The 27,275-nt window shown below is 50.5% G+C and overlaps 2 protein-coding genes across 2 annotated transcripts in view; both read right to left on the reverse strand.

Moving 5' to 3' along the window:
• The window catches only part of PYROXD2 (pyridine nucleotide-disulphide oxidoreductase domain 2), a 35,085-nt gene extending 33,735 nt beyond the window's left edge, over window positions 1-1,350 (reverse strand). Inside the window, exon 1 of the mRNA XM_012000693.1 lies at window positions 1,141-1,350. Coding sequence (XP_011856083.1) covers window positions 1,141-1,267 — 127 coding nt within the window. The 5' untranslated portion in view covers window positions 1,268-1,350. The remainder of the gene's footprint in view (window positions 1-1,140) is intronic.
• A 2,010-nt stretch (window positions 1,351-3,360) lies between these two features.
• The window catches only part of HPS1 (Hermansky-Pudlak syndrome 1), a 30,445-nt gene continuing 6,530 nt past the window's right edge, over window positions 3,361-27,275 (reverse strand). Inside the window, exons 4-20 of the mRNA XM_012000706.1 lie at window positions 22,215-22,352; window positions 21,853-21,995; window positions 20,560-20,668; window positions 17,702-17,862; window positions 17,133-17,232; window positions 16,361-16,459; window positions 16,143-16,212; window positions 13,862-13,911; window positions 12,472-12,639; window positions 12,195-12,374; window positions 10,885-10,946; window positions 9,724-9,858; window positions 9,574-9,639; window positions 8,331-8,475; window positions 6,064-6,177; window positions 4,283-4,365; window positions 3,361-3,834 (exon numbers count right to left, since the gene is read on the reverse strand). Of these exons, the coding sequence (XP_011856096.1) occupies window positions 3,672-3,834; window positions 4,283-4,365; window positions 6,064-6,177; window positions 8,331-8,475; window positions 9,574-9,639; window positions 9,724-9,858; window positions 10,885-10,946; window positions 12,195-12,374; window positions 12,472-12,639; window positions 13,862-13,911; window positions 16,143-16,212; window positions 16,361-16,459; window positions 17,133-17,232; window positions 17,702-17,862; window positions 20,560-20,668; window positions 21,853-21,995; window positions 22,215-22,352 (1,986 nt within the window). The 3' untranslated portion in view covers window positions 3,361-3,671. The remainder of the gene's footprint in view (window positions 3,835-4,282; window positions 4,366-6,063; window positions 6,178-8,330; window positions 8,476-9,573; window positions 9,640-9,723; window positions 9,859-10,884; window positions 10,947-12,194; window positions 12,375-12,471; window positions 12,640-13,861; window positions 13,912-16,142; window positions 16,213-16,360; window positions 16,460-17,132; window positions 17,233-17,701; window positions 17,863-20,559; window positions 20,669-21,852; window positions 21,996-22,214; window positions 22,353-27,275) is intronic.

Consider the following 27,275-nt stretch of genomic DNA (forward strand, 5'->3'; position numbering starts at 1 on the left):
GGCAAAAATCAAAGAAAGCCTTTGGTAAGAATCACTTGCCTAGACTGCATTTAAATTGAGAGTATTGTATTTTTATTTGTAAAATTGTGTGCAGTGTATCTTTTATTTCAATATTTAAAATAAGCATGTGTGTGTCTATATATGTATGTATACACATATATGTATACATATATGCATACGTGTGTGTATATACGTGTGTGTGTATATATGTATGTGTGTGTATACATATACACACACACACACACAATCACACATTTTTCCCTGGAGAGGTGACTGTTGAGTATCTACCAGCTCGCAACTGCTCTAGTACATAGGAAAATGAAGACATGCCTTCAAAGCTGCATAATGAGTGCCGTCTGCTTTCGGTCCCTGTCATTATCTCTGTAAGCCCTAGCTGGCAATCATGCATTTGGGGCCCTCTGCAAGTGTGAATGGAAGGCACTAAGGAAGAACCACCTGGTCCTGGGCCTGCTTCTTCCCCTAGCACCCAGTAGACTTTGATACTCTTGAGCCCAGGGGTTGGCAAAGTATGGCAGGATCACTGCAGATTCACAAATGGCCCAGAGCTGCAAGGCAATGGGGGCCACTGCCCTCTGCAGACACGCAGTAGGAACTCCGGAACTCAGTTCTGTTTTATCCTAACTGGCCTTTATGAAATGACTGCAGTTTCTTGTGAGGATGGGTGGCCTCAGTGGTAAGGCAGTGGTGACCAGAACTCACGGCAGTGTGGGGGAGGTGGGGGGAGGGTGCTGGATTTCACTTGTCTGTTGGCCCAGAGCTCTTTCCAACCCTTAAAACCACAGGCTGAGAATGTGGTGGAAACTAGGTCATTTTGCAGGAGATAGAGGGAAACCCCTGAGCTCACCTAGTCTTCTTGTCATTCTCCATGGAAGATCCAAGCCCAGAGAAGGCAAGCATTTGCCCCAGGCCACACAGCAGAGCCAGCCCCAGAATCCCAGGTGCCTGCCTGCCAGATGGAAGGGCTTTCCGTTGCAGCCCCTGCTAGTGTATAAACTTCTGGCGGGTTATGCCCGAGGAGAGAGCAGTGGGGCTTGGCAAGGCCTCCCCCTCCCTACCAAGCTCTGAGCAGGGCTGCCTTCCCGCCCCTCAGCTCTGGCCCAGCCTGCTTTACCACTTTACCTGCTCCTATCACCACCGCATCATACTCAGGCTTCAGACCTCCCCTGGCTTCTGTGTGAGCTCGTCTCCAAGCTGGGAAGGGAGAGGCAGCCACAGCCCTGCAGAGACCTCGGCCACTTGCAGCCATTTCTGCCCCAGGCTGGGCCTTGCTAGGCAGGGAGTTAGCTAGAGATTTGCTTTTGTGCTGCCCTAGGCAGGGGGTGGAGCAGGGAGGAAGCAGGAAGAGGAGGAGCTGCAGTCCCCCTCTAGCCCTCCTCCACCGTGCATTCTTGGCCACAGGCCAGCCTCCTGCTGCTGTGCGGCTGTGCTGGGCAATCGGCAGGGGTTGCCTATTAACCAGGCGGTGTCACCTCCAGGATGCAGGGGAATAATGACAAAACTGATAATCCACTGGGGTTCCCATGTCAGGCTGGCACTGTGCTGAACTCTGTAGGCAAAACTCCCCATTTTACAGATGAGGGCACTGAGGCTGCGGGGTTAGGGAGTGGTGGAGGCAGAGCGGAGCTCCAAAGGGCCCTCTCCTCCCCTGTGCGGCTCCCTTCTCAGTCAGAACTGAAATGCCTGGGATGGCAAGTGCTCGTGTCAGACTCTGCTCCGACTCCATGCTGAGTCTGCCAGTGCAGAGTGGTGATGCCTCTACACCCACAGGAGGCACCCAGGGCAGCCATCTAGTGTCACCACGACCAGGGCCTTCAGACACCGCAAAGGCAGCTGTGTTTGTCGCTGAGGAGCACTGGAGTCCTCTCCTAAATGCTCAAACACACCCCTCAACGAGGGCTTAGGGGCAAGTTCACTGTCTGTAATTCTCTGGGTTTTCTTCTTTTGAAGGCCCGGCCAATTCTCTTCTTTTGGCACTTTGCCCATTTTCCCAGAATCCCCAAGGATTGGAGGTCACATTGGTAGATACCTCCAGCTAAAGTTCTTTCTGACCCTCCCTTAGGCCTGCCTTGAATGAGGAGCCCCTTTGTTCTCTGCCCATTGCTCAGCAGAGTGTTCCCTAGGAGGAGAAGGCCCCTCGCAGCGGAGCAGAGAGTTCCTGCGCTGCTCTGACACGGCAGTGTGAAGGAAACCTGCTGTTGGTAATGAATCTCAGAACTGGGACAGTATGTGGAGATGATCCTAAGAGGGGGTTCCGAGGACCCCTCCACACACCATGGACAGTTACCCCGCATGTGAGCATCTCTGCTAAGATCTGATTCAGGATGTCCACCCCTGTGTTATTTATTATATAGAAAGATCAAGGGGACTGGTTAAACTAGACATATCACATTCAGCCACTGCGAAAAACTAAAGGGAAATAGTAGGCGACAAAAGCAGGTGTCCTGAACACTGGTGGGTTCAGAGGATTGGAGTTTTTTCCTTTATGCTTTTCTGTATTTTCCACAATCCATGCTTTTCATTGCCATTCCATCAGATGATGATAAGGAGGAACACAGATCCAGTCACCTGAGGGGACACTTCCTCACTGCCTCCTTCTCTGGGTTTAGACCAACGTGTGGGTTCGAGCTCCCCCAACGCCTCCCCAAAGCTGTCCCCTGCAAGGGAGAGACCAGTCTGCGTGAATTTTGGCCCAAGACTGAAGACACAGAAGGCGCGGCTCCCCCATGCACAGCACAGGGCCATCTGTTCCTGTGCTGCGGTAGACGCTGATTTCTGCCACGCCGCCCTCTCTGGCCCAGCACCAGCCTCCTGGTCTCAGAGGAGCAGATGCTCCCAGTCCCAGGGCTCTCAGGATCTCTTGTCCTTGGGTCCATTCTGGGACAGGAACTTCTCGGTTGGAAGAGAGGGGCTGTACCCCTTGGGTGGTGGTTCTCAATCCAGGGCGCACCACGGAAGCTTTGAAAGACATCAAAGCCTGGGCTCCACGGCCGCCAAGCGAATCCATATCTCTGGGCCAGGGCCAGGGGCTTGAGAACCCCAGCCCCAGGGCAGACGCCAGCCGAGCGTGAAGGGGCTGGGACTTAGCAAGGGCTTATCGGCACGACAGAAGGGTCTAGAAGCACAAGCGTGTTGAGCTTCAGTGATAACAACGACCAACATTTATTGAGCACCTACCGCATTGGGTAATCCTCACACCACCCTGGGAGGGAGGTGCGATCGCTTTAAATGTGAGGAATAGAAGAAACTTTCCGGGAGATGCAGAGAGGAAGTGGCAGGGCTGGAATTCAGACCCAGGCAAAGGAGCACCTTTTACCTGGGGTAGGAGAGAGCTTGCCGGGTGGGCTCCCTCCCCATCTCCCAGGATAAGGCAGAGGCAGCTCTGGCAGAGGAGCTGCTGCCACTTTTGTTTCACGAAGACAAACTGGACCCCTGGGCTTCCCTCTTCCTCCAGAGAGAAGGATCTGGGGCCTTGCACATACCCCACATGGAGGGTGGTCTAGGTGGGGTTTTAGAAACCCTGGGGCCACCCTGGGCACTCTGCCCCATCCTCAGGACGGCCACTGCAGACAGCAGGCTCTTGCCATGGGGAACAGTGGCAAGCAAGAGCAGCTGGAGGACGGGGTGCAAAGGCAGACTGCAGCCACCTTGGCCTAGAGCAGGGGGATACGGGAGGCCTCCCAGAGGCGCCGGGCCAGCTGGCCGGCCTGCTGCACCAGCAGGTCAGTGGGGATGACAGACAGGTGCAGGGCCAGCAGCTCGTAGCACCTGACAGCCTCGGCCGGGCGGTTCTTGCTGTAGTAGCGCAGGAGCTTCCTGGGGAGGAAAGGGAGGATGGGATTCAGGAGCGAGGCTGTTGCCCTCCTCCAGTGCCAGAGGCCTCTCGGGGCCCTCGCGAGCAAATGCCCATGTCCTCGGTCATCTCACTAGGCCCCTGCACGTGGGCCTTGACACCTGCTCCTGTTCCTCACTGACCTAACAGTGCCATCCTGGCTACGAGGCAGCAGTGGGGATGTTCTGGGCCGGGCGCAGACGTTTCCCGTGCTGCCGAGACCATGCCAGCAGGAAGGTGGTAGGAACACAGACGTGCCCTCCACACCCATCCTCCCTCACTGCACACAGGCCCAGCTGGGAAGGTGTTCCCAGTGTGGATTTCTGGGTCCAGGGTAGGGCACTGCTGAAGCAGAAGCCGCTCCCGGCAGAGGCAAGTACTTATCACCCACACAGGAGCGTCCGTCCCCAGCGGCTCCCGACGCGCCGTCACCTGTAGTAGTCTCCTCCCAGCATGCCAATAGGCACCGAGTCGTCGGAGAGGACGGGCACCTCGATCATCTGGAGTTTGTACCCCTGAGGAGGGAGGACAGGGAGGCAGTGGGTGTCGGGGGAGCACACGGGCCCGAGTCAGACGCACCGGGCTCGCAGCCTGGCTTGGCTCTGCCTTGTGCGCTGGGTGCTTGGGAAAATGCCTGGACCTTGGTTTTTCATCTTTGAAGTCAGAATAACAACAGTCGCCTTATGAACATTAGAGACAAAGTATACAAAGTTCCAAGGGCTGGCAGGGTAGCTCTCATTCCCATCAATACCTGGACCTGCACAGGCCACACACACACGCTCAGGAGGGCAACCTGCAGGGCTGTCATTCAGGGTCTTGAAGAGCAGAGCATTCACAAAAGGCCTAAGCCTCTGCTTTGAAAGAACTGGGAATTGCCAGGGTGGGATAAGGTGGGAAGGGAATTAAGATCTGCTGGACGTGCCCTGTGTGCCAGGCACGAACATGGCGATTAGCTGATGCTTGTGTGGGCACCGTGGCCTGCCATGCAGGGGGAGTGGACTCCGCAGCGTGCAGGGCTGCCCCCGTGGCACCAGCTGGGCTGTGTGGCTGACATTCAAACCTGGCCTCTCCAGCTCACAGCTCTGCCTCACTGTATCACCCCACGGGGCCACCCAAGCACACAGACTCCTGTCCCTCCCTAGAAGTGAAGGTAAAGGTCACAGGAATTTTCTAGCACTTCTGTTGTACACAAGTCCTGGGCACTTCCAGGGGCACAGAGGAAAGCAGGGAGCCTGCAGGCTGGGGGAGGAGAGCTTGGGCTCCGGCTTCCGCACTTAACAACCTCGGTGGTGGCCCTGGCCATGGCGTCTGATCTCTAGATCGTCGTGTCTCCATCCATACAATGGGGTCAGGGATCCCTGCCCCAGCCACCGCACAAGGCTGTGAGGGATGACTGAGAGAACAGTGGCGGAGGGCCCCAGTAACCGCCCTGCCCTATGGAAAGGGATGGCTGTCACCCTCAGTGAACAAAGAGAGTGCAGGGTGGGTGCAGGGGAAGGCACAGTAGTTCAGGGACCCAGAGACCAAGGGCTGCGAGGGAGGAGGAACGCTCCTGAGAGCTGGAACCACCATTCCTGGTGACAAACGAGATGGAAATAAAAGAGAAACAAGAGGAAAGCAAAGAAAGGGAAGAGACAGAGAGGAGGGAGAGACAGGAGGAGAGGGGCAGGTGGCCACAGACAGTAAGCTCCCCTCACCGGAGCCTACTCTGCAGTAACGGTGAGGCCCAGAGGAAGCAGTGTAGGGCCAGGAGGCCAGGGCCCCGAGCCACACCACCAGTGTCTCCTTGGGTGGCCTGGCTCACTGCTTCAAGCAGGGCCTATGCTCTTGAGTTCAGGGGCCTATGCCACAGGGATGACCGTGTGCCATGCTTGGCATGTGATGCTGGCGACATGGAAGCACCAGCGACAAAGTGTATGATCTGAGTCGCGTTTCCCACAGTGGGGCGTGTGCCTATCTGCTCACATGTGTGCCTGGATGCCACGTGGACAATGGCAAGAGTTTGCCAGACAGCTGGGCAGAGGGCTCACAAAGCAGTTAAATGCCCATGTGAAATTGTGACCTCTGAGCTCTGGGTCCCAACCTGCTGGGCTTACCAGCAACAAGAAGAGAAGATGAGACAGACAGACAACAATTCAGAAGAAATGAATCCAAGAGTGACAGAGTGGGAAATGTGTGCGGACTGTCCTGGCCCAGAGACTCGCCTCACCTACCATGTCATTCTCGAACCACAGGAAGTAGGAGCAGTAGAAATCGCCCTCCTGGAACAGCAGCGTGGTGTAGCCCTTCTGCAGGTATCTGCGCGCCAGCTGGATCAGAGACCAGACCTGGGGAAAAGAGGAAAGTGAGGAGCACCACTCTCTCAGCGTTGGTCTGCCCGGGCAGCTCTCACCTCTGAAGGAAGGAAAGTGCGCAGATGAGAAACCCGTGAGTGCCAGGGGCCTCTCCTAGTACCTGGGCACTGCCTTGGCCCAGAGCAGAAGGCTCAACAATAAATCATTATTGGACGGATGGACTACCCTCCAGTTAGCGTGGGGGCAAAATATATGTAAAAAAGCTTTGTGTAACTTTACTATACACATAAGCCATACATTAGTGAACTGGGCTGGTGTGGTGGCTTATGCCTATAATCCTAGCACTTTGGAGGCTGAGGTAGGTGGATTGCTTGAGCTCAGGAGTTCAAGACCATCCTGGGTAACATAGCAAAACCTCATCTCTACAAAAAACACACAACAATTAGCTGGGTGTGATAGCACACACCTGTAGTCCCAGCTACTTGGGGGGCTGAGGCGAGAGGATCGCTTGAGCCCAGGAGATTGAGGCTGCAGTGAGCTGTGTTTGTGCCACTGCACTCTAGCCTGGGTGACAAAGTGAGACCCTGTCTCAAAAAATAATAATATTAAAATAAATAAATTAGTGAAATTAGAAAATAGCCAGGGACATCATTAATTAACACAGGAGAACAAGGTGTGGTCTCCTGAATCCATCCTAGTGCCCTTCAGGCTGGGAACTGATGATGGTCCAGGTGAGTGACCCTGTAGGATGTCCTGAGCCAGGGGTGAAGTCCAAATCAGAGCTCACCAAGGGGTCAGATGGAAACCCAGGGCCTGAGAAACCACATGCCTTAGTTCCCCTGGGACTGTCCTCCTGCCTGACGCAGGGACCGTCACCAATGCTGCCAGCGAAGTGCCCCAGGGAAGGCCGTAGGGACAGTGGGCTCTCTCCCACCTCTCAGGGCTGGGAAGAGACTCGAGGAGCCCGCTCCTCCACCCTTAGCGGGAGGGACAGGCGATCTGCTCCAAACTGCATCACTGTGCAATTACTAATTAAATCTGCCATGGATTGATTATACTTTTCAGGAAAGTAATTTGACAACATCCATTAATAACCTTAAAAACATTCCTCCCATCTGACTTAGTAATTCCATTTCTAGGAATCCATATTGGGGACATAATCAGAGATGGGGACACAGATGTATGTAAGGTGTATACTGCAGAATTATTTATAACAGCAAAAGCCTAGAAATAATCTGTATGTCTAAACATCAGGGAAATGATTCAATAAATTATGTTACATTCACATGATGGACTATTACGGAGCTGCTAAAAATCATGTCTATAAAGAATTAATGGCATGAGGAAATGTATCTGCTATAATGTGAAGTGAAAACATGGTAACAAAGTTGCACATACAGAGTGATCTCAACTACACCAAACTGCACAGAAAACCAACAAAAAGAAACGTTCCAAGATAACCCCGACTGTCTCCAGAATGAGGGGCAAGGACGAAGATGGTGATGACGATGCTGCCAGTAAGTACTGAATGAACTGTATCTGCATTTTGTACCACGTGCTATGCTAAATATTTGACACGTATCCTCTCATGTAATCTTCATAACTCTGTGACATAAATAGCAGCATTTTTTCCTTCTACGGATGAGGAAACTGACACTTGGGCTAAGTACTGCCCAAAACCACATAACTGGTGGGAGATGGGGCTGGGCTTCCAACACATGCCTCTGCCACCCAACTTCCCATCTGCCTATCTTGTTTTAAACATTAGAATAAACTTCACTTGCCCCCCACGGCTCCCCCCCAAAAAAAGAAGGCACGCACACACACACACACGTATAGTTTTTTTGGACAGTGGCAGGGGTCCTCCCCCTACCAAAAATATAACTTTGCCATGAAAACCCATCAGTTAAATAAGGAGAATAAAAGAATTTCCAGGGAACGCTTCCCTAACAGAAATCACCTTGTTTTAAGTTCTGATGCCCAATTGAGGTACCTTGCTGTTCTCTCCATTCTAGCTCATTCAACAAATACTTGTTGAGCACTTATTTATGCTGGCACTGGCCGTTGCCTCTTCTGGCCTGCTGCCCAGTGCACTCTGCTAGCCCCAGGTATGTGGATCACACCAGGAGGGACTGCCCAATATTGGCTAAGGCCCACCCATCCCCACCCTGGGCCCGAATGGTTACCTTGGTTTTGACAAAGGCAGCCAGCGGCCCCTTGCCCAACTCCGACGAGGTCTTTTCACTGCAGTTGAGGGAAGGCGCCACCATCTGCCCGGTTGTGCGGTCCACGTAGATGAAGTGCACCAAGCCTGGGAAGTCTTCTAGGTAGGTGAAGGTCTGAGTTAAGGTGCTTACCAAGCCAGGAGCTAGGGATGACCTGCCTCTGTCCTCGCCCTGGGCTTCCAGCTGTGCCCAGTTATGGTGGCAGGAGGGCCAGGACTACTTCTCTCCAGCAGCTTCCATTTCAGCCAAGCCCCCTGTATCCTTGCTTCCTCAGATCCCCACTACCTCCCAGCTCCCCAGGCCTTGAAAAGCTGTAAGATCCTCAACGCTTGCACAGTTGACATGGGCAGTTCTGGCCCTATAGGAACATGGTTTGCTCACAGTTCATCGCTTTCATGAGGGATGAATTTAAGTCATACACACGTGAGGCTGGAATGTGAGCACAGCCACTTGGTTCATGAGTGAGCCTAGCTGACCGCCCAACCTATGCACCTCAATGTGACCTTGCTAAACCCTTACACTTCATCATGAGAGTCTGGAAGGCTCCCATTTGGGAGGGGAAGAGATATCCATGGAAGGGCAGCAGCTGGTGGCTAAAGAGGCCCTCTGGCATCCTTTCACCTGCCCACTGAGGACCTGCCTCAGGAGACTGAGGGCTGGACACTTCAGAGATGATATGGGAAAAGCTGTTTTACATCAAGTTCCATGGAAAATCAGTATTCAATGAAATTAGTGTTCCATAATAAAAGGGTCAAACAGTCTTAGGAATGGTTTTTGAAACAGGGATAAACATTTACTGTAGGCCTTCTCGGAGCTTTTACATGCCACTGTCCACTGTGATGATCTAAGAAGGACATGGCCCTTTCAACCCAACTAGACCACAGGAACCCACCCCGTCTCCACCCCTTGTGGAATACCTATTACTATTTTGCCAGCTGGCAACACTGACACAAAGAGTCTTATGGCTTTTGTGAATTTACTTTGGGACAGGAGGAATTCCTGTAATTTCAGCTTGGAAAGTTCCTATAGACAAGGCACACGGGTCACTATGTCCTATTGTTTTCCTTCAGAGAGGTGGTGAGCAGCTGAGGGGTAGAAAATACATTCCCCTTCCCTGGGGCCCACAGTCCTTCTAGGGAGCACGTGTGGAGGCAGAAGACCCGAGAGGCTTGTTGGGCTGGCTGGAGCCCCGGCATCAGGATATGACACCATGGTGATGTTCCTCCTGCTCTTCACCAGCAAGAAGTCCTTCCAGTCCATCAGCTTCTCCCTGCCGAGGGAAGCTCGGGCTGCATGGAGGAAGTACGGGCCCCAGACCCTGCCCTTGCCATCCAGGGGGCCGCACCGCACTTACCGCATGAGCCTCTGCACTTGGTCCTGCAGGTGCTGAGGCAGGTGTGGGCCTCCCCTGTTGGGGGCTGTGGTCAGGAAGTTCAGCCGGTAGATGGCGCAGAGCTGCCGCTTCAGCTTCCCACATGCCTGGAGCAGCCTGGGCATGAGAGAGGAGAGCATCACAGCAGAAGGGACGTAGGGGAGCCCCTCGCCCCATGTGGACCACCTCGTTCCTGCACCCAGGACAGAGAGACCTGGGGACCCCCTCACCCCGTGTAGATCAACCTGCTCTTGTACCCAGGAGAGACAGACAGACAGACAGACCTAGGAGAGCCCCTCGCCCCATGTGGACCTCCCTTTTCCTGCACCCAGGACAGACAGACCTAGGGGAGCCCCTCGCCCCTGGGTGGACCACCCCACTCCTGTACCCAGGACAGACACAGAGCTAGGAAAACCCCTCGCCCCGTGTGGACCACCGCACTCCTACATCCAGGACAGACAGACCTGGAGAACCTCTTGCCCCTATGTGGACCACCCCATTCCTGCAGGACAGACAGACCTAAGGGAGCCCCTCACCCCATGTGGACCACCCCACTCCTGTACCCAGGACAGACTTAGGAGAACCCCTCTCCCCATGTGGACCAACTGACTCCTGCACCCAGGATGGACAGACAGACCTAGGGAACCCCTCACCCCATGTGGACCACCCCACTCCTGTACCCAGGACAGACTTAGGAGAACCCCTCTCCCCATGTGGACCAACTGATTCCTGCACCCAGGACGGACAGACAGACCTAGCGAGCTCCTCACCCCATGTGGACCTCCCTGTTCCTGCAACGAGGACAGATAGACCTAGGGGAGCCCCTTGCCCCGTGTGGACCACCCCACTCCTGCACCCAGGACGGACCGACCTGGGAAGCCCCTCATTCCTAGGCAGACCACCCTGCTCCTGCACCTGGGACAGACAGATGGAAAGACCTAAGGGAGCAGCCACAGCTGATCAGGCAATAGGAAGGAGCTTCCCAGCTTCTCTACATGGTGTGCCACATATGTGGGAAGAAATCTCCTTTCTTGAAATTATTTTGATGATAAACGATGTGCAGTGGTGGAGGAGATGCGGTCTCCCAGGGAACAGTCTGCCTGGGCACATGACCCACCCCTTGTCCTGAGGCCCACCACTTACTCGGAGGAGGATCCGGGCTCACTTTTGGAGAAAACCTTGGCCTTAAACTCCAGCCAGGTGCTCTGTAAGGAAGACAGGTGGCAGGTTTGCGTCCCCACCATGTTTCCAGTGAGGTCCAGGCCAAAGTCCTTCCCAGATCAGGCTCTGAGAGGGCACAGGGCCCCCAGACAAATCTGCCCATCTGGCCAATGCAGGCTACCCTGGCAGGCCCCACCAGCCCCCTGCAGACTTCAGTGTGCCATGTTCTGGTCACTCAGCAGCATTCATTTAAAGGGCAGTTTCCAAGGGCTCACTGTCTGATGGGCACAGGCACGTACAGTAGCGCCCTCACAGTGACCAGGCCAGCCCCTCAGGGTCGGGGGGCACACATAGGGCAGGGGCTGGGGTGTGAAGAGAAGGTGCTGCTGCAGGAGCTGGGAGGGCATGGGGTGGGCATGGGGTAGCCATGCAGGGGGCGGCCTCACAGGATCTCTATAAAGCAGAAGAACTTGGTGTTCTAATGAGTGCTCCTTAGGATGCCCTGAGGCACTGCGGGATGCGGCACTGCCTCTGCCTCCGTGAAGAGGAACCTGGGTCTGGGGCATCAGCTGCTTGCTCTGCCTCCTCCAGCCAATCCTGCAGCCTTCAGACTGACAGGCACTCCAGCCACAATGGGTCCCAGCTCCTCAAACACCCAGGCACCGCCACTGCTTAAATCCAGTGTCAACCCCCACCCACCCCACTGCTGTCCAGGCCCTGATCTGGGCTTTGTCAGAGCATGGGGTGATGGCCTGTTTCTACTGCCGTTTCTACTGTTTCTACTGCCTGTTTCTACACGTTCTCGCGTGTCTCCTGGTCTCAGCTCCCCACCTGGGCCCTAAGCTTGCTGCAGGTAGGGTGGGGCCATGACCTGCACATCCCCGTGTTGCCCTGCGAGCCCGGGTGCATGGCCCCGCTGCAGGAGGAAGCCCGTGACGGGCAGATCCTTGGCCTGCACTTGCTCACTGCATCCAGGCTCTGGCTCCACTGCTCACGAGCCGCATAATGTTGGCCAAGCTAAAACTTATCTAAGCCTTAGTTTCCACACCTAAAAAAGGGGAATTATAATTCATGTTCTGCCAAACACACATAAAAAGATTCTGAAAACCTAAAAAGCAGCTAAGTTTTCGTTATCATTTCATAACAGGGAAAACAAGGATCGTAGGCCCGGTGGAGGTGCAGCCTGGACAGGAACCCAGGCCTGCTGGCCCCTCAGCTGCGGCGGACCCCACGGACCCTGCTGCCAGCCCTGCCCCTTCCTCAGGTGGGGAGGACTGGAACTTGGGTCTCACCTGAATCTCCTGTGCCCCTCGATTCTTGACAAACTTGTCCATCCTCTGGCGCAGGTCTCCCACAAGGGGCTGGGAGCGCAGGGAGGCTCCAGCCTCCGGCCCTTCCTTCAGCTTCTTCTCCAGCATGGCGAAGCCATCCATCAGCTGGGACAGGACCAGGGCCAGGGGCGCGCTGGGGCTCTGAGGGAAAGGGCCGAGAGGCGAGTGAACGGGGCTGCCCCTGGGGAAGCCGTGCCAGCCCCAAGCGTCACCAGGGCAGGGTGAGGGGCTGTCCTACCCTGGTCAGGAGCACCAGGTTGATGCCTGGCCACAGGGGCAGGCAGTACATGGTGTGGGGCACTAGGGGGCAGTAGCTTTCCTTCACGTTGGCATCCAGGAAGATCCTTCTGGGGCTGGAAGGCGCAGGGCAGTGGGGAACCAGCGTTTGGAGAGTGTCCTCCGCTATCTACAGAGGAAGAAGAGTTGCAGTGAGAGGTGGGATCCCTAAGTCGGACCCACCCATTGCTGCCCTATCTGTGAACCATAAGAAATAAACATTTTTAGCTCTAAGAAGCTCCGGTTTTTAAATCCCTGCACTCTGCTGAACCTGTCCTCGCAGCTCCAGTTCCGCTGTTGCCCCTCTCAGCTGCTTCTGGGCCTTTCTGCCCAGAGTCTGGCCCGGATGCCAAGCAGGGCAGTGGGCAGGGGCAGAGGGGCTGGGTGGTGGCACAGAGAGGACCGAGAAGGCAGGGAAACACACTCGTGGATGGGGAGTGCGCATTTTCAACAGACGGAGGTACTAACGTTCAACATTGTATCATTTCAATCATCCTCAGAACATCCCAACAGCCACTCAAATTGGGGAAACTGAGGCATAAAGTGACCAAATGAGCAAGGCTCCAGCCTTACAGACGGATCTGAGTAAGAAAGCCTTTAGTTCTAAAAATTATAGAATTAAGGAAATCACGAGAGATGCTACAAAAATTCCTCTTTAGTATTACGTATAACAGCAAACACTGGACACAATGATGCGATTGTCCTGGGCATTTGTTAGATAAATAACATATGCATGTGATGGACTCCCAATCATTACAAACCACACTGTGAGACTGCTTAGGAAACGGAAGAATTTTAAATACAAAAGTATAATGAAGCATGTTAGCATCCAAATCTGATTTTAAAAATACACACGTGTACATATGTAGTGTGTGTGTGCGTGCGCGCGCGTGTGTGTGTGCGTGTGTGTGTAAAGTCACAGGAAAAAAAACTAGAAAGAAATACCCAAAGATGTTAATCTCATTTTGAGGACAGAATTCAGAGTAATTTTCATTCCCTTTTTTATAGTTTACTTTTGTATTTCCCAATCTTTCTACAATAAATATACAGGCTCACTTAAAAAAAAATCAAACATTCTATTGGACTTTCACTCCCAAGAACAGTGGAGCTGAGGGACAGCACCTGGGGGAGGGGAGGGGCAAGTTCACCAGCCCTCACAGCCTGTCCCCGGACCCTGCCTCTGCGCTGAGCTCTGGCACCAGGACAGGCACCTGTACTGACCAGCCCTGGGGTGGGCCGGAGGAGGGCTGCCATGGGTAGAGTGACCCTGGAGGCGGAACCCTCAGAGCCCCCAACACTTACTGCGGCATCTCAGATCAGCTGGCGCCCAGGCAGACACCGGAGAAACTCACCTGAAGGGCTTCCATGGGTGGGGTGCCCCCCTCCAGCCAGATGGTGCTACCTGCAGGCCACAGGTAATAACATAACAATGTAAGTATCATGAGATGTAAGCAACGGCTCAACAGCACGGGATAGGGGGCCCAGGTGTCCCCCACAACCTCCGCCCTTGGCTGCCAGCTCCACGTAGGGGTGGTAATGTGACTGGGCAACACCCCTTCATCCTAAGTTGGCAGGCACAAGGTGAACTCTGCAGTACCAGGGCTGAGGCAGCCCGGGCCTGGCAGAGAAGCTGACCCTCCCTTGCTCCCTAATCCCCTCCTTGTTCTGTTCCCTGTATTCCTTCAGACCTCAACCCGCCCCTCAGGAGTCAGCACACGCAGTCCACCTTTACGCACTCATTAGTCAACCAGCAAGCTCTTACTGAGCGCCTACTGTGTACTGGGAATTGAGGTGGATTTCCTTCCGAATATAGCGCACAAAAACCTACTGAACCCACCACATATCTGAAATATTAAGTGTCTGTAATAATACTGTTACCTCTTATATTTCATTGCAAACAACCCTCATTTATAATCATGTTCCTCTGGGGGAAGTGTGTTCCTAGTCTTAAACACCTGATTTACAAATGGATGAGTGCAACCCAAGCCATTTGTAAGTTGTGAGTTCTGTGCACGGTAGAACAACATTATTTTTTACAGTTCTGAGGCATAAAAAACCACTGTCGAGAGAGAGGGACTGGGAGGAGGACGGTTATGAATGACGAAGAGGAACTTCGGAGATTACCCAGAAACACTGCTTCTCAACAGGTCTCAGGCTCATCGAGAGCTCAGGGAATCTGAAGATAGTTAGGAACCCTCACCCCAGGAACTGCACAGGCATAGACGAGTTTGCACACAGTCTCAGGGGGTCCTAGGCTTCTAGCCAGTCCAAGGACCTAAAGTTAAGAGCATCTAACCCAGTAGTTGTCAACCTTGGCTACACATGACAATCATTTGGGAACCTTTACAAAATCCTGACACCCAGGTCAACGGAGTCAGCATCTCTGGGTATAGGCTCAGCTTGAATGATTGTTAAAGATCCAAAGGTGAGTTCAATATGCAGCCAGGGGGCAAAGCATGCTGTAACCTAAATCTGTGCACAGTAGTGGTTTGCACCTGAGGCACATTGGACTCACCTGGGAAAATTTCCTAGAGGTATTCACACCTGGGTCCCAGGCCCACAGACTGTAACTTAATTGGGCTGGTTGAAGCTGCCCGGTGATTCCAATGTACCAGGGTTGGGAGCCACTGGTTAAAAGAAGCCACATAATAAATTCCTTTCAAATCCTAGTCCCCAACAAGTTTCTCCTCCTGAAACCCTGGCCTTCTTTCTTCCATCAGATGATGTGGATGGACCACAGGATCCTTTTTTTTTACCTAAGAACTTCAGAAATAAATGTAATGCTCATTCATAGTGACCACAACAATCTGGATTTTGGTTTATCTACTTCTCTAAGCAAGGTTGTCTATTTTTTTTGTAACATTTTGAATATTTGTAGTTTTGTTTTTGTTTTTTTTTTTTGAGACAGAGTCTTGCTCTGTCGCCCAGGCTGGAGTGCAGTGGCATGATCTCGGCTCACCGCAATCTCCACCTCCCGGGTTCAAGTGATTCTCCTGCCTCAGCCTCCTGAATAGCTGGGATTACAGGCACCTGTCACCGTGCCTGGCTAATTTTTGTACTTTTAGTAGACACGGGGTTTCGCCATGTGGGCCAGGCTGGTCTCGAACTCCTGACCTCAAGTGATCTACCCGCCTTGGCCTCCCAAAGTGCTGGGATTACAGGCGTGAGCCACCACACCTGACCCATTTTGAATATTTATAGTTTTTTTTAATTGTTTACCCACATACTTTGGAGAAACAGGTAAAGTATAAACTACAGAGGCTGAATATTTATATTTTAGAATGTATTGAAATGAGGTGATTATTACTTAATTTAACTTAATTTTTAATTACAAAAAAGAAAGATGAGTCTGAGAATGCATGTGCAAAAGTTTTAAACGATGACAATCAACTTGTCATCAACAGCATTAGGGATCAGTGGCGTGGTCTTAACAGTCCTTGAGTTCAGGCTGGAGCTGGCAGGGAAGACGGGGAGCCGCAGACAGCGCCCTGTGTTCTAGGAACACGGATACCTGCACTCATGTCTGAGGAGACACGGGGTCCACTGAAGCCTAAGACAAACGTCCTGGGCTGCTGATTGCTACTGCCGCAGGCAGCTAGCTATTGTTTCCTCCTGCTTTCCTCCAGGCCTCACCTGAGCTCTGATCACCAGGGGAAGGAGCTGGTGTGAAGTACTCCTCAGGGAGGGAGAAGCTGTCTGTCTCCTGGAATGGAGAAGGTGGCTCAGGTTGAGAGGCTCTCCCAGCTGGCTCAACCCTGTCCCTGCTCTCCCGGGAGGGGCAGGAAAGGCCTGGTCGCCTGCAGAGGCCAATGCCCTCCTGCCCCTGACTCCACAAAGTGCACAGCACACACCGTCTCTGCAGAGCTCCCCCTGGTTGGGCCTGTGGAGTGAGGGCTCCACGCCTGCTGCACGGGGATGTTCTGGCTGCTCCGGGCCCTCCGTGGGGAAGGCTGTGCAGGGCAGGGGAGAGGCTGGTTAGCTCCTATCTGACCTGGCTCCCTCCACCCCTTCTGCCTCCCAGCGCTTCACAGAGAAGCCCCCACCCCTCCACCCGTTCCAGGTGCTGTCCTGGGTGTGCGGTCCTCAGACTTCCCAGGGATTTGATTCTAGGCGGTCTGTTCTGTGAAAATTCCAGAAATTCCAACACACTGGTATCCAACCCACCACTTCCCCTGGTGATGAGGTCAACAGCGATGGTGGTGGCTAACACTCACTGAGCATTCACTATGCCCCAGGCGGTGCCGGGTTCCGTGGGAACCGTGCCTTTTGTCCCCTCCAAAAACTCCTGAGACGTAGATGCTTTGTTATTCCCATTGCACAGATAAGGGCATTGAGGCTCTGGGGGTGCAAGTATGAGCTCAGCTCACACAGCCAGGTGGTGAAGCTGGGTTTCAAACCATGGCTGACTTGAAAAATCTGCACTTTGAACCCACTGGACCATGTGCACTCCAGAATTCCCCTTACATCTGAAAGCAGTGGGAAAGAAGTCACGCCCAACTACACACCCAGAATTGCGACTTAGATAACATGGAGTCCCCAGGGGGAGCCCCCCACCACTCTCCAGGCAGGTTTTCTGAACCACCTCCCCAAGGCCTCCCTCTGCCCAGAGAGCTGCCCTGAGACCTGAGTGTCATCCTCCACTGTACTCTCACTGGGGTAGAGGTCCTGAACCAGGAGGATGAGGACGAGCAGGTCGGCCGGGCGCAGGGAGCTGGCACTGTGGCTGCAGACATAGGAGCACAGCCACCCATCAGCACGTGCCCAGCAGGAGACGGGGCAGGCGGGTTAAAGGAGCGTGGAGCCTGGCCCCTGCCCTCAAGGAGCAATGTGCTTAATCCTTTCTGGAGACGGGCAAGGCACAAACACAATTAATTAACTCATCAAATTTTAAAGTAAAACTTGGTTGTATAGAACAAAGAAAAGAAAATGATTTAGCAGTGGGAAAGCACCAGGGACTAAGAACAACATAAAAGGAAGTTCTAGGTTGAGACTATAAGACAGTTTTCCAGGAAGGAATGACACAGAGAAATGAGTGAGCTGAAAAGGGTTAAAGAATCAAATCTGCGAAGGTTTCAGGCTTCATGGAGGAGGTGATTCTTGGCTGGGCAGGTGGTGCTTTTCAGGCAGAGGGAATAAAGGGAGTGGGGAGGCCAGGAAGACTTTAGCCACCACACGCCAGACCTTGAGCTCACCTAGAGTAGAATGCCAGCAGCTTGGAATGCACGAGCAGGAAGGCATGCAGGGCCTCCTCGCCGCCCCGCTCTGGGCTGGTGTTGACAGCCTGGATGACGTGCCGCTCCAGTGCCTCTATGCACAGCTCACAGAGCTGGGGGTGAATCAGCCGCTCCAGGGCCTGGCCAGGGCAGGCAGGGAGAGAAAGCCGTATCACCAACCACCTTGCCCCACTCCAGGCCCTGGGCTAGTGGGGACATTCACTGTCCACACTGAGCTTGGACTCTGCACCAGATACTTGGAAACAGGGGGACTAAGACCCACCAGGTCTCAGCCTTCCTGAGGCTTACCGTCTGGTCACTAGACTCTAGTGGATGAGGCAAGGCAATATACAAGGAAATAAAGTTAAGTGCCATTTGTAAATAAGCACCAAGTACAAAATACACAGCACTGGGCTAGAGAGAAATAGCAGCGACCTCCTTGGGTAGGGTGTCCAAAGAAATGTCCCTGAATTAGGTCACCTTTAAACTAATATCTAAACAACCGGATGGCCCACCAGAGAAAGAGGGAGAGAGAGAACACCGCAAGTCAAGGAAACGGCATATTCAGAGGCTCTGAGGAGGGGAGAGAGTTTGGAATGGTGCTGTCCAACAGAAATAAAAGGTAGGCCCTATGCATAATTTAAATTTTTCCAGTGACCACATTAAAAAAGTAAAAAGAAACAGTTGACATTAATTTTAATGACATATTTCATTTTACTCAATATATCCAAAATACTATCACCACATGATACAAAAGCCTTATTAATGGAATGTTTTACATTCTTTTTTGTGCTAAGTTACCAAAATCTGGAATATATTTCACATGCATAGCGTAACTCAATTTGCACTAGCTGTATTTCAAATGTTCAACAGCCACATGTAGCTAATGACTATCATACTGGACAGATCTAAATACAGAGTTTTCCTGAAACTTAAAGAAGTTTCATGTGACTAGCACTCAGTAAGTGTGGACAAGAGAGGCATGAGATGAAGCTGGAGCGAGATAGGCAGCGATAGATCACACAGGGCCTGGTAGGCTTGGGAAGGAGTTTGGATTTTATACTAATGGCATTAGGTAACCTCCTACAAGAAGTCTTTCCTAATGTCCCAGAAAGAGTTAACCATTCCATCTCTTGTGCCACCATGGCTTTTGATGAAAAACCTAATATGGCACCCAGGATTCTTTATTATATCTTTTAGTATACACATGGCTGATTTCCCCTCAAGGGCAGTGAATGTGTCTTTATTCACCTCTTTATTCCCATGGCCTGGCACACTTCTTAGCATATAATAGGTACTATATGTTTATTGGAAAAGTGAATGAGTGGGGGTGTGAGAATCAATTCCTTCAGATCTATTTTCCAGCTCATTAATTCTCCCTCTAGCTATGTCTCATCTGCTATTTAACACATCCCTTGAGTTTTTCATTTTAACAACTACATTTTTATTTCTAAAATATTTGTATGGGTTCTTTTTCAAATTTGTCTGGCCAATTTAGAGTTTCTTTTTATCTCATTTTGTGATTCTACACTTCATATCTTTAAACATTTCATAGTTATTTTATATTCTATACTTAATAGTTTCAATGCATCAAGTGCCTTGGGATATAAATCTGCTGGTAATTGATTTTCCTGACTCTCCCTCATGGTGGCTTATTTTCTTCTATATCTGATTTTCTTCAGTTGTGAGTTCACATTTGTTTGATTGGTACCTTTCCTGCTTTAGCAGTGGTTTTCAAAGTGTGGTTCCTGGACCAGCACAATAAACAAACAGCACCTGGGAATTTTTTAGAAATGCAAGTTCTAGGGCCAGGCATGGTGGCTCACACCTGTAATCCCAGCACTTTGGGAGGCCGAAGTGGGCAGATCATGAGGTCAGGAGTTCCAGACCAGCCTGACCAACATAGTGAAACCCCATCTCTACTAAAAACACAAAAATTAGCCAGGTGTGGTGGCACGTGCCTGTAATCCCAGCTACTCAGGAGGCTAAGGCAGGAGAATCGCTTGAACCTGGGAGGCGGAGGTCACAGTGAGCCAAGATCGCTCCACTGCACTCTACCCTGGGCAACAGATCAGACTCCATCTCAAAAAAAAAAAAAGAAAAAGAAATGCAAGTTCCAGAGCCCCCATCCCAGACTTGCTAAATGAGAAATGCTGAAAGTGAGGCCCAGTAACCTGTATTTGACAAGCCCTGCAGAGGATTCTGACACACGCTGGAGTATGAAAACCACTGCCTGCAAAAGAATTTGGTTTACCTCTTTAGGAAGCCAAGGAGTGCTACTGACCAGCAGCCACTTTAGTTTTTATTTTTAATTTTTCAGTTTTTTATTTACTAGGCTTTATAAAAGCACCAGTAGCCACTTTAACTTTTTGGGGCTGGGCTTAACCTAGAGTTGCAGGCTCAGCTCTGCTACGCTGCTGCTGGCCCAAGGCTGTTTACTGGCTGTAGTGCTGATATCATTTGCACTCAGGGCAATCTTGCCTTTAGTGCTGTGTTTTTCTCCACTGCTTTCCCCTCCAGTTCCAGCTCAATATAATTTTGTAGGAGGAGGAGGGAAGGGTTGAAGGAACTGTCTTCAAAGATTTCTGTAATTTACAGTGAACCCAAAAATTACATTAAAAGTCTGTATTATTCAGGATCGAGCTGTTTTACCATGGGAAAGCCCATCAGAGTACACAACCCTCCATATGGCCACAAAGAACAACTTTCTCTGAATACATGAGTTTCAGGGGCTGCTTGTGCCTTCACTCATTAGGGTTAAAACATGGTCTTAAAGCTGGATGCCCCCTCTGACCTGACAGCTCCAAGTCCTAAGGACTCCCACGCCCAGTAGTCACCTCCACGGCGAAGCACTGCTCCTGCTCCCGCAGGCGGCTATAGGTCCACAGCAGGCTCTGGAAGTGCTCCCACAGCTGGACACGCTGCCCCAGGTCTGGGGGCCGCAGCCTGGGGGCAGAGCCAGAGAGGACGGGAGAGATCACAAGAAAGCTGGTCTCCCCAACACCCAATCGAAGCGTCACAGTCCCAGCTCAGCATCAGAGCCTGGTGAGCCCGCGTGACCTGCCCACACAGCTGGGAAAGGGAGCCAGGCTTCTGGCTGAGCTCTAGCTGTGGAGTGGGGTGGGATAGGCACGGAGCCAGAAGGCAGGCAGCTAAGCAAATCACCTCACTCCTCAACCTCTGTCACACAAACACATGTCATACAAAGCCAGCTAGAGAGAGCCAGGGTGATGCTTAAGCTTCTCACACAGAGGCCACTGAACACAGAAAGGTCTGGTCCATCATCAGGGTCCTACACAGGGTCGCAGCCATCTCGGATGCTGGCAAGGTCTGCACTAGCCAATGTGGTTCATGTAACAGGCATCCACCACCTGTAGTATTTGCCACTGAAACCATGACCTATCTGGGCTACAATGACTCATGAAACAATGTTTGTGCATTTGAGAAATGCCTCGATATGGGTAGTTGCTCACATTGATACAAAACTCTAAAGTCCCAGAGTTTCATGCTCTGCAGTTTCCCAATCCATCTTAGAGAATCAAGGGGTGGTGATACCATGAACTTCTCTTTTCTAGGTCTACATTTCAACTACAAGCCTTTTCTGGGGTCCCTCCCACCTCAGTGTATACTTTGAACCATCATTCCCTTTCCCCAAGTTCTTTACTGTGGGCCCAGAGACAGGTTTTAGGGTCTGTCTCCTGAGAAAACCTTCACGAGACTGTATGAGAGTGCACGGGCTTGTGTTTTTCTGGAGAGGCAGTCTGAAGCTTGAGAAGCCAGAGAGGACTAGCTCAGACCAGATTTGTAATGCCGGGCGACGATGTTGGGAGAACGGAAAGAGCACTGGACTGAGAGTCTTGAGCTCAGATTTCCAGTTTGGATGTGGCCAACCACCAGCTGGATGACCCCAGGCAAGTGAGTTCCATTCCCTGCTCTGTTTCACCAGATACAAAGTCAGAGGGTCGGACCAGATGATCTCCAAGGTTCATTTGAGCTCTGTTTGTCTGAACTAGGGACCCAGCTGGGGGCAGTGTGTGAAAAATGGCAGCTTCACAGGGGCTGGGCACACATTGCCTGGTCCAGCGAGGGTGCTCGGCAAAGGACAGAGGGGACCAGCTTTGAGGACTCACTCCTTTCGGATAAGCTGACCGTCCACAGTCACCAGCCCGAAGTGCACTTCGAACAGGTACTTGAGCACGTATAGCTTCCGCCGCAGGTCGCCCTCGCTCTCAGTGTGGTCGCCATTGATGGCAATGAACAGGCATTCTCCAAACTGCAGGCACAGGCAGGCCAGTGTCAGCCAGCCCCCAGGCACTCCCTTCACCTGCCCTAGTCTCTGCGGACAAGCCAGGGAAGGCTCGGGTGCCAGGGGGGTTTGATAAGATACCGTTTCTGCCTTCTAAAGGAGTCTAAAGCTCCAGATAAGAGAGGCCTGTGGACTCCCCATCGAGCGGAGGGAAGAGGAACATGGGCCCCAGAGCTACAGACTCACCAGGTGAAGGACATACAGGGAGTTGCCGTTTTCTGTGGAGAAGCAGGTGTAGGTGTCTGAGAGCTTCTCCAGCATCGTCATGGAGGAGATGATGACCGGGGCTAGGAGGGTGCTGAGCTGGTCCTCCAGGGCAGGGAGCTGCAAAAATGGGGGAAAATATCACTGCTTAGAGTGGGTCAGACAACAAGAACAAAGGAAAGGACAAGACAAGGCCTTGATATCAAGGGTTCCATAGTGTTAGACCCTCCTGGGAGGGTATCACTGTCCTGGTAGGGAGGGGGGCAAAAAGAGACTGCCCCCAACACTTTGGGTAGTGGTTAGGAAGAATGGGGAGGGCCAGCTGGGTAATGGTGCTGTTTAGGCTCTGAATCTGGAAAGAAACATTAAGGAATTGGGCCTCATTACAATAGTGGAATGTGGGGAGCACTGAACGGGGAGCTGGAAGGAAGTTTGCAGCATGTACCAAAGTCTATGCTGTTTTTTGCAATAAGTTTACTTTGGAAAATTTGTCCTAACGAAAATGATCAGAGATTAGACAAAGACACATGCACAAAGATGTTCACTACTGCATAATTTATACTAGCAAACAACTGGAAAAAAATATAAACATCCAGGATCAGGGAAATAGTTAAATAAATAGCAGTACATCAAAATTATGGAAAAGTCTATAGCCACTTAAAATATTAGAGCGTTTCCCACATGTTCTCACTCATAGGTGGGAACTGAACAATGAGAACACTTGGACACAGGAAGGGGAACATCACACACCGGGGCCTGTTGTGGGGTGGGGGGAGGGATAGCATTAGGAGATACACCTAATGTAAATGATGAGTCAATGGGTGTAGCACAGCAACATAGCACATGTATACATATGTAACAAACCTACACTTTGTGCACATATACCCTAGAACTTAAAGTAAAATACACACACACACACAGACACACACACACACACACACACACACATATATATATATATGAGTGTTTCAATGACAGGGAAAATTCCTCTGACACAATGTTGTAGTTAAAAATAAAACAAGAATGTGAATGCATAGAAAAAACGAAGTATTGATAAAATACTGAGAAAGCCATTTTATTAAAGTTACTTCTGGATAGAGGAATTAGGAGTGATTTTTTTCCCTCTATTTTTAAGTATATTTCTATACTTTCCCTATTTTCCATAACAAGCCTGCATTGACTTTGATAAGTTCTTCCTCCATCCATTCTCTCCGCTCGCCGAAACAAGGAACAAAACAAATAAGAACAAAAAGGAACTGGATAAGTTTGTTGCAAATGTGTGAATAAAATGGGATAAAGCCAGTGGAACAGTTACAAATCAAATTCTCCATAGTGGAAAAAAAAGAAAGGAAGAAAACAGCAGATTTCCCAAGAGGATTTCAGGAGACGTGAATGAAATATGAAGGAGGCACAGTACTAACTTGGAGCTAGGGAAATCTACAAGGAGCTGAGTAAGACCTTGCCTTGAAAAGACGGGCAACTGGCCAGCGGGAAGGTGCAGCATTGAAGTACAAGCGGGACACAGCACTATGGAGTAAGTTTTCCTGCCAACATTCAGGAACCAAGGACTGTGCCCAGCTCCCACAGTCTGTCTGTCAAGCTTTCACAGTGGCTCCTATTCATCGTTCTGGCTCCAGCTCAGATTGTTTCTTTTTCTGGCCACCTCAGGCCACCAACCCCTGCCTCTGTCACTCCCATCCCATACCCCATTTAACTTCTCCAGACTATTTGTCACCACCTGAACTCATGGTACTTATTTGCCATCTGGTTCACTGTACAACATCCTTCTTTAGACTCTAAGTTCCATGAAAGCAGGGATCATGTTGCTATGTTCACTGCTTTACCCCAAGAGACTGGCACATGATAGGTTCTCAATTAATATTTGGTTAATGAATACCCCCACAGATAGGCAAGAATTCAATAAACAGGCAAGAATTCAATAAACAGGCAAGAATTCAAATATTTGCTGAATTATTCATATACCACGATTTTCTTGAACAAATTTTATTAATACAGAAGTCACTTACGAATCTAGATTTTGATAGAAACTCATCTTAAAAGCAGTATAGTCACGTACTGAAGAGCAATGTTTTGGTCAGCAACAGACCACGCATGATAGTGGCCCCGTAAGATTACACAAAGATTTTTGCTATACCTTCTCTATGTTCATTCAGATACACAAACATTTACCACTGTGTTACGACTGTCTGCAGTATTCAGTACAGTCACATGCTGTACAGGTTTGCAGCCTAGAAGCAACAGGCCATACTGTACAGCCTAGGTGTGTAGTTGGCTACACCATCTAGGTTTGTGTAAGTACACACTCTGATGTTCACATGACAAGGAAATCACCTAATGATGAATTTGTTATTAATAGAATGTATCACCATCATTAAGCAAGTCTTGACTGTAGCTTTTTCAGCAGGAATAGAACTTTTTTTTGGTGAGGGGATGACATGGTCAGGTTTTGTGTCCCCCCCAAATCTCATCTTGACTTGTAATCCCCATAATCCCCACGTGTCAAGGAAGACCAGGTAGAGATAACCGAATCATGAGGTGGTTTTCCCCAGGCTGTTCTCAACTCGTTCTCATGACATCCGACGGTTTTATAAGGGGCTCCTCCCCACTTTGCTGGACACTTCTTCCTGCTGCCTTGGGAAGAAGGTGCCTTGTTTCCTCTTTGCCTTCCACCATGAATGTAAGTTTCCCGAGTTCTCCCCAGCCATTCTGAATTGTGAGTCAATTAAACCTCTTTATAAATTACCCAGTCTCAGGCAGTTCTTTATAGTGGTATGAAAATGGACTGACACAGTAAATTGGTACTGCAGGTGTGAGGTGCTACCTGAAAATGTGAAAGTGACTTTGGAACTGCATAACAGGCAGAGGTTGGAACAGTATGGAGGGCTCAGAAGAAAACAGGAAGATGTGGGAAAGTTTGGAACTTCCCAGAGACTTGTTGAATGCTTTTGAACAAAATTCTGATAGTGATATGGACAATGAAGTCCAGGCTAAGGTGGTCTCAGATGGCAATGAGGAACTTATTTGGAACTGGAACAAAGGTGACTTTTGTTAATGCTTTAGCAAAGAGGCTGGCAGCATTTTGCCCCTGCCCTAGAGATCTATGCAACTTTGAACTTGAGAGACATGATTTAGGGTATCTGGTGGAAGAAAGTTCTAAGTAGCAAAGCATTCAGGAAGTGACTTGGGTGCTCTTAAAAACACTCAGCTTTATGCATTCACTAATAGATGGTTTGGATTGGGACTTACCTTTAAAAGGGAAGCAGAACATAAAAGTTTGGAAAATTTGCAACCTGATGATGCAATAGAAAAGAAAAGCCCATTTTCTGAGGAGAAATTCAAGCCTTGGCTGCAGAAATTTGCAAAAGTAATGAAGAGCCAAACGTTAATCACCAAGACAATGGGAAAAATGTCTCCAGGGCATGTCAGAGGTCTTCACAGCAGCCCCACTTGCCACAGGCCTGGAGGCCTAGGAAGGAAAAACTGTTTCAGGGGTTGGGCCCAGGGCCTTGCTGCTTTGTGCAGTCTGGGGGCATGGTGCCCTGCATCCTAGCCATGACTAAAAGGTGCCAACATACAGCTCTGGCTGTTGTTTCAGAGAGTGCAAGCCCCAAGCTTTGGTGGCTTACATGTGGTGTTGGGCCTGCGGGTGCACATAAATCAAAAATTGAGGTTAGGGAACCTCCACCTAGATTTCAGAGGATGTATGGAAATGCCAGGATGTCCAGGCAGAAGTTTGCTGCAGGGGCAGAGCCCTCATGGAGAACCTCTGCTAGAGTGGTGAGTAAGGGAATTGTGGGGTCAGATGCCTCCACACAGAGTCCCCATTGGGGCACTGCATAGTGGAGCTGTGAGAATAGGGCCACCATCCTTTAGCCCCCAGAATGGTAGATACACTGACAGCCTGCACCATGCACCTGGAAAAGCTGCAGACACTCAACATCAGCCTGTGAAAACAGCCGGGAAGAGGACTGTACCCTGCAAAAGCACAGGGGTAGAGTTGCCCAAGGCCTTGGGAGCACCTCTTGTATCAGTGTGACCTGGATGTGAGACGTAGAGTCAAAGGAGATCATTTCAAAGCTTTAAGATTTGACTGCCCCACTGAATTTCGGACTTGCTAAGGGCCTGTAGCCCCTTAGTTTCGTCCAATTTCTCCCATTTGGAATGGGAACATTTACCCAATGCCTATACCCCCATTGTGTCTGGGAAGTAACTTGTTTTTTATTTTACAGGGTCATAGGTGGAAGGGACTTGCCTTGTCTCAGGTGAGACTTTGGTCTTGGACTTTTTGGTTAATGCTGGAATGAATTAAGACTTTGGGGAACTGTTGGGAAGGCATGATTGGTTTTTAAATGTGAAAGGGACATGAGATTTGGGAGGGGCCTGGGCAGAATTATATGATTAGGCTTTGTGTCCCCATCCAAATCTCATCTTGAATTGCAATTCCCATAATTCCCATACTCCTCATATGTCAACAGAGAAACCAGGTGGAGGTAAATGAATCATGGGGGCAGGTTCCCCCATGCTGTTCTTGTGATACTGAGTTCTCATGAGATCTAATGGTTTTATAAGAGGCTCTTTCCCCTTCACTCAGCACTTCTCCTTCCTGCTGCCTTGTGAAGAAGGTGTCTTGCTTCCCTTCGCCTTTTGACATGATTGTAAGTTTCCTGACGCCTCCACAGCCACGCTCAACTGTGAGTCAATTAAACTTCTTTCCCTTACAAAGTACCCAGTCTTGGGCATTTCTTTATAGTGGTATGAAAATGGACTAACATAGGGGAGATAAAAATGTTTGGTGTATATAGAGTATAAAGGAGCATACTCATATATTACTTGGTGGAATTATAAAGTAGTACAATATCTTTGAATGGCTTTTGACTCAATATTTTTATTTTTAGGAATTTATCCTAAGGAAATAATCTGACATGAGATAAAATTTAAGCACAAATGTTCCTTAAAGCAAGAGTGATACAGCAAATTAGGAGCAATATATATGTCCATATGAGGAAAATGGTTAAATAAAGG

The sequence above is a fragment of the Mandrillus leucophaeus genome, unplaced genomic scaffold (assembly GCF_000951045.1).
Source record: "Mandrillus leucophaeus isolate KB7577 unplaced genomic scaffold, Mleu.le_1.0 Scaffold117, whole genome shotgun sequence".
NCBI classification, from domain to species: Eukaryota; Metazoa; Chordata; class Mammalia; order Primates; family Cercopithecidae; genus Mandrillus; species Mandrillus leucophaeus.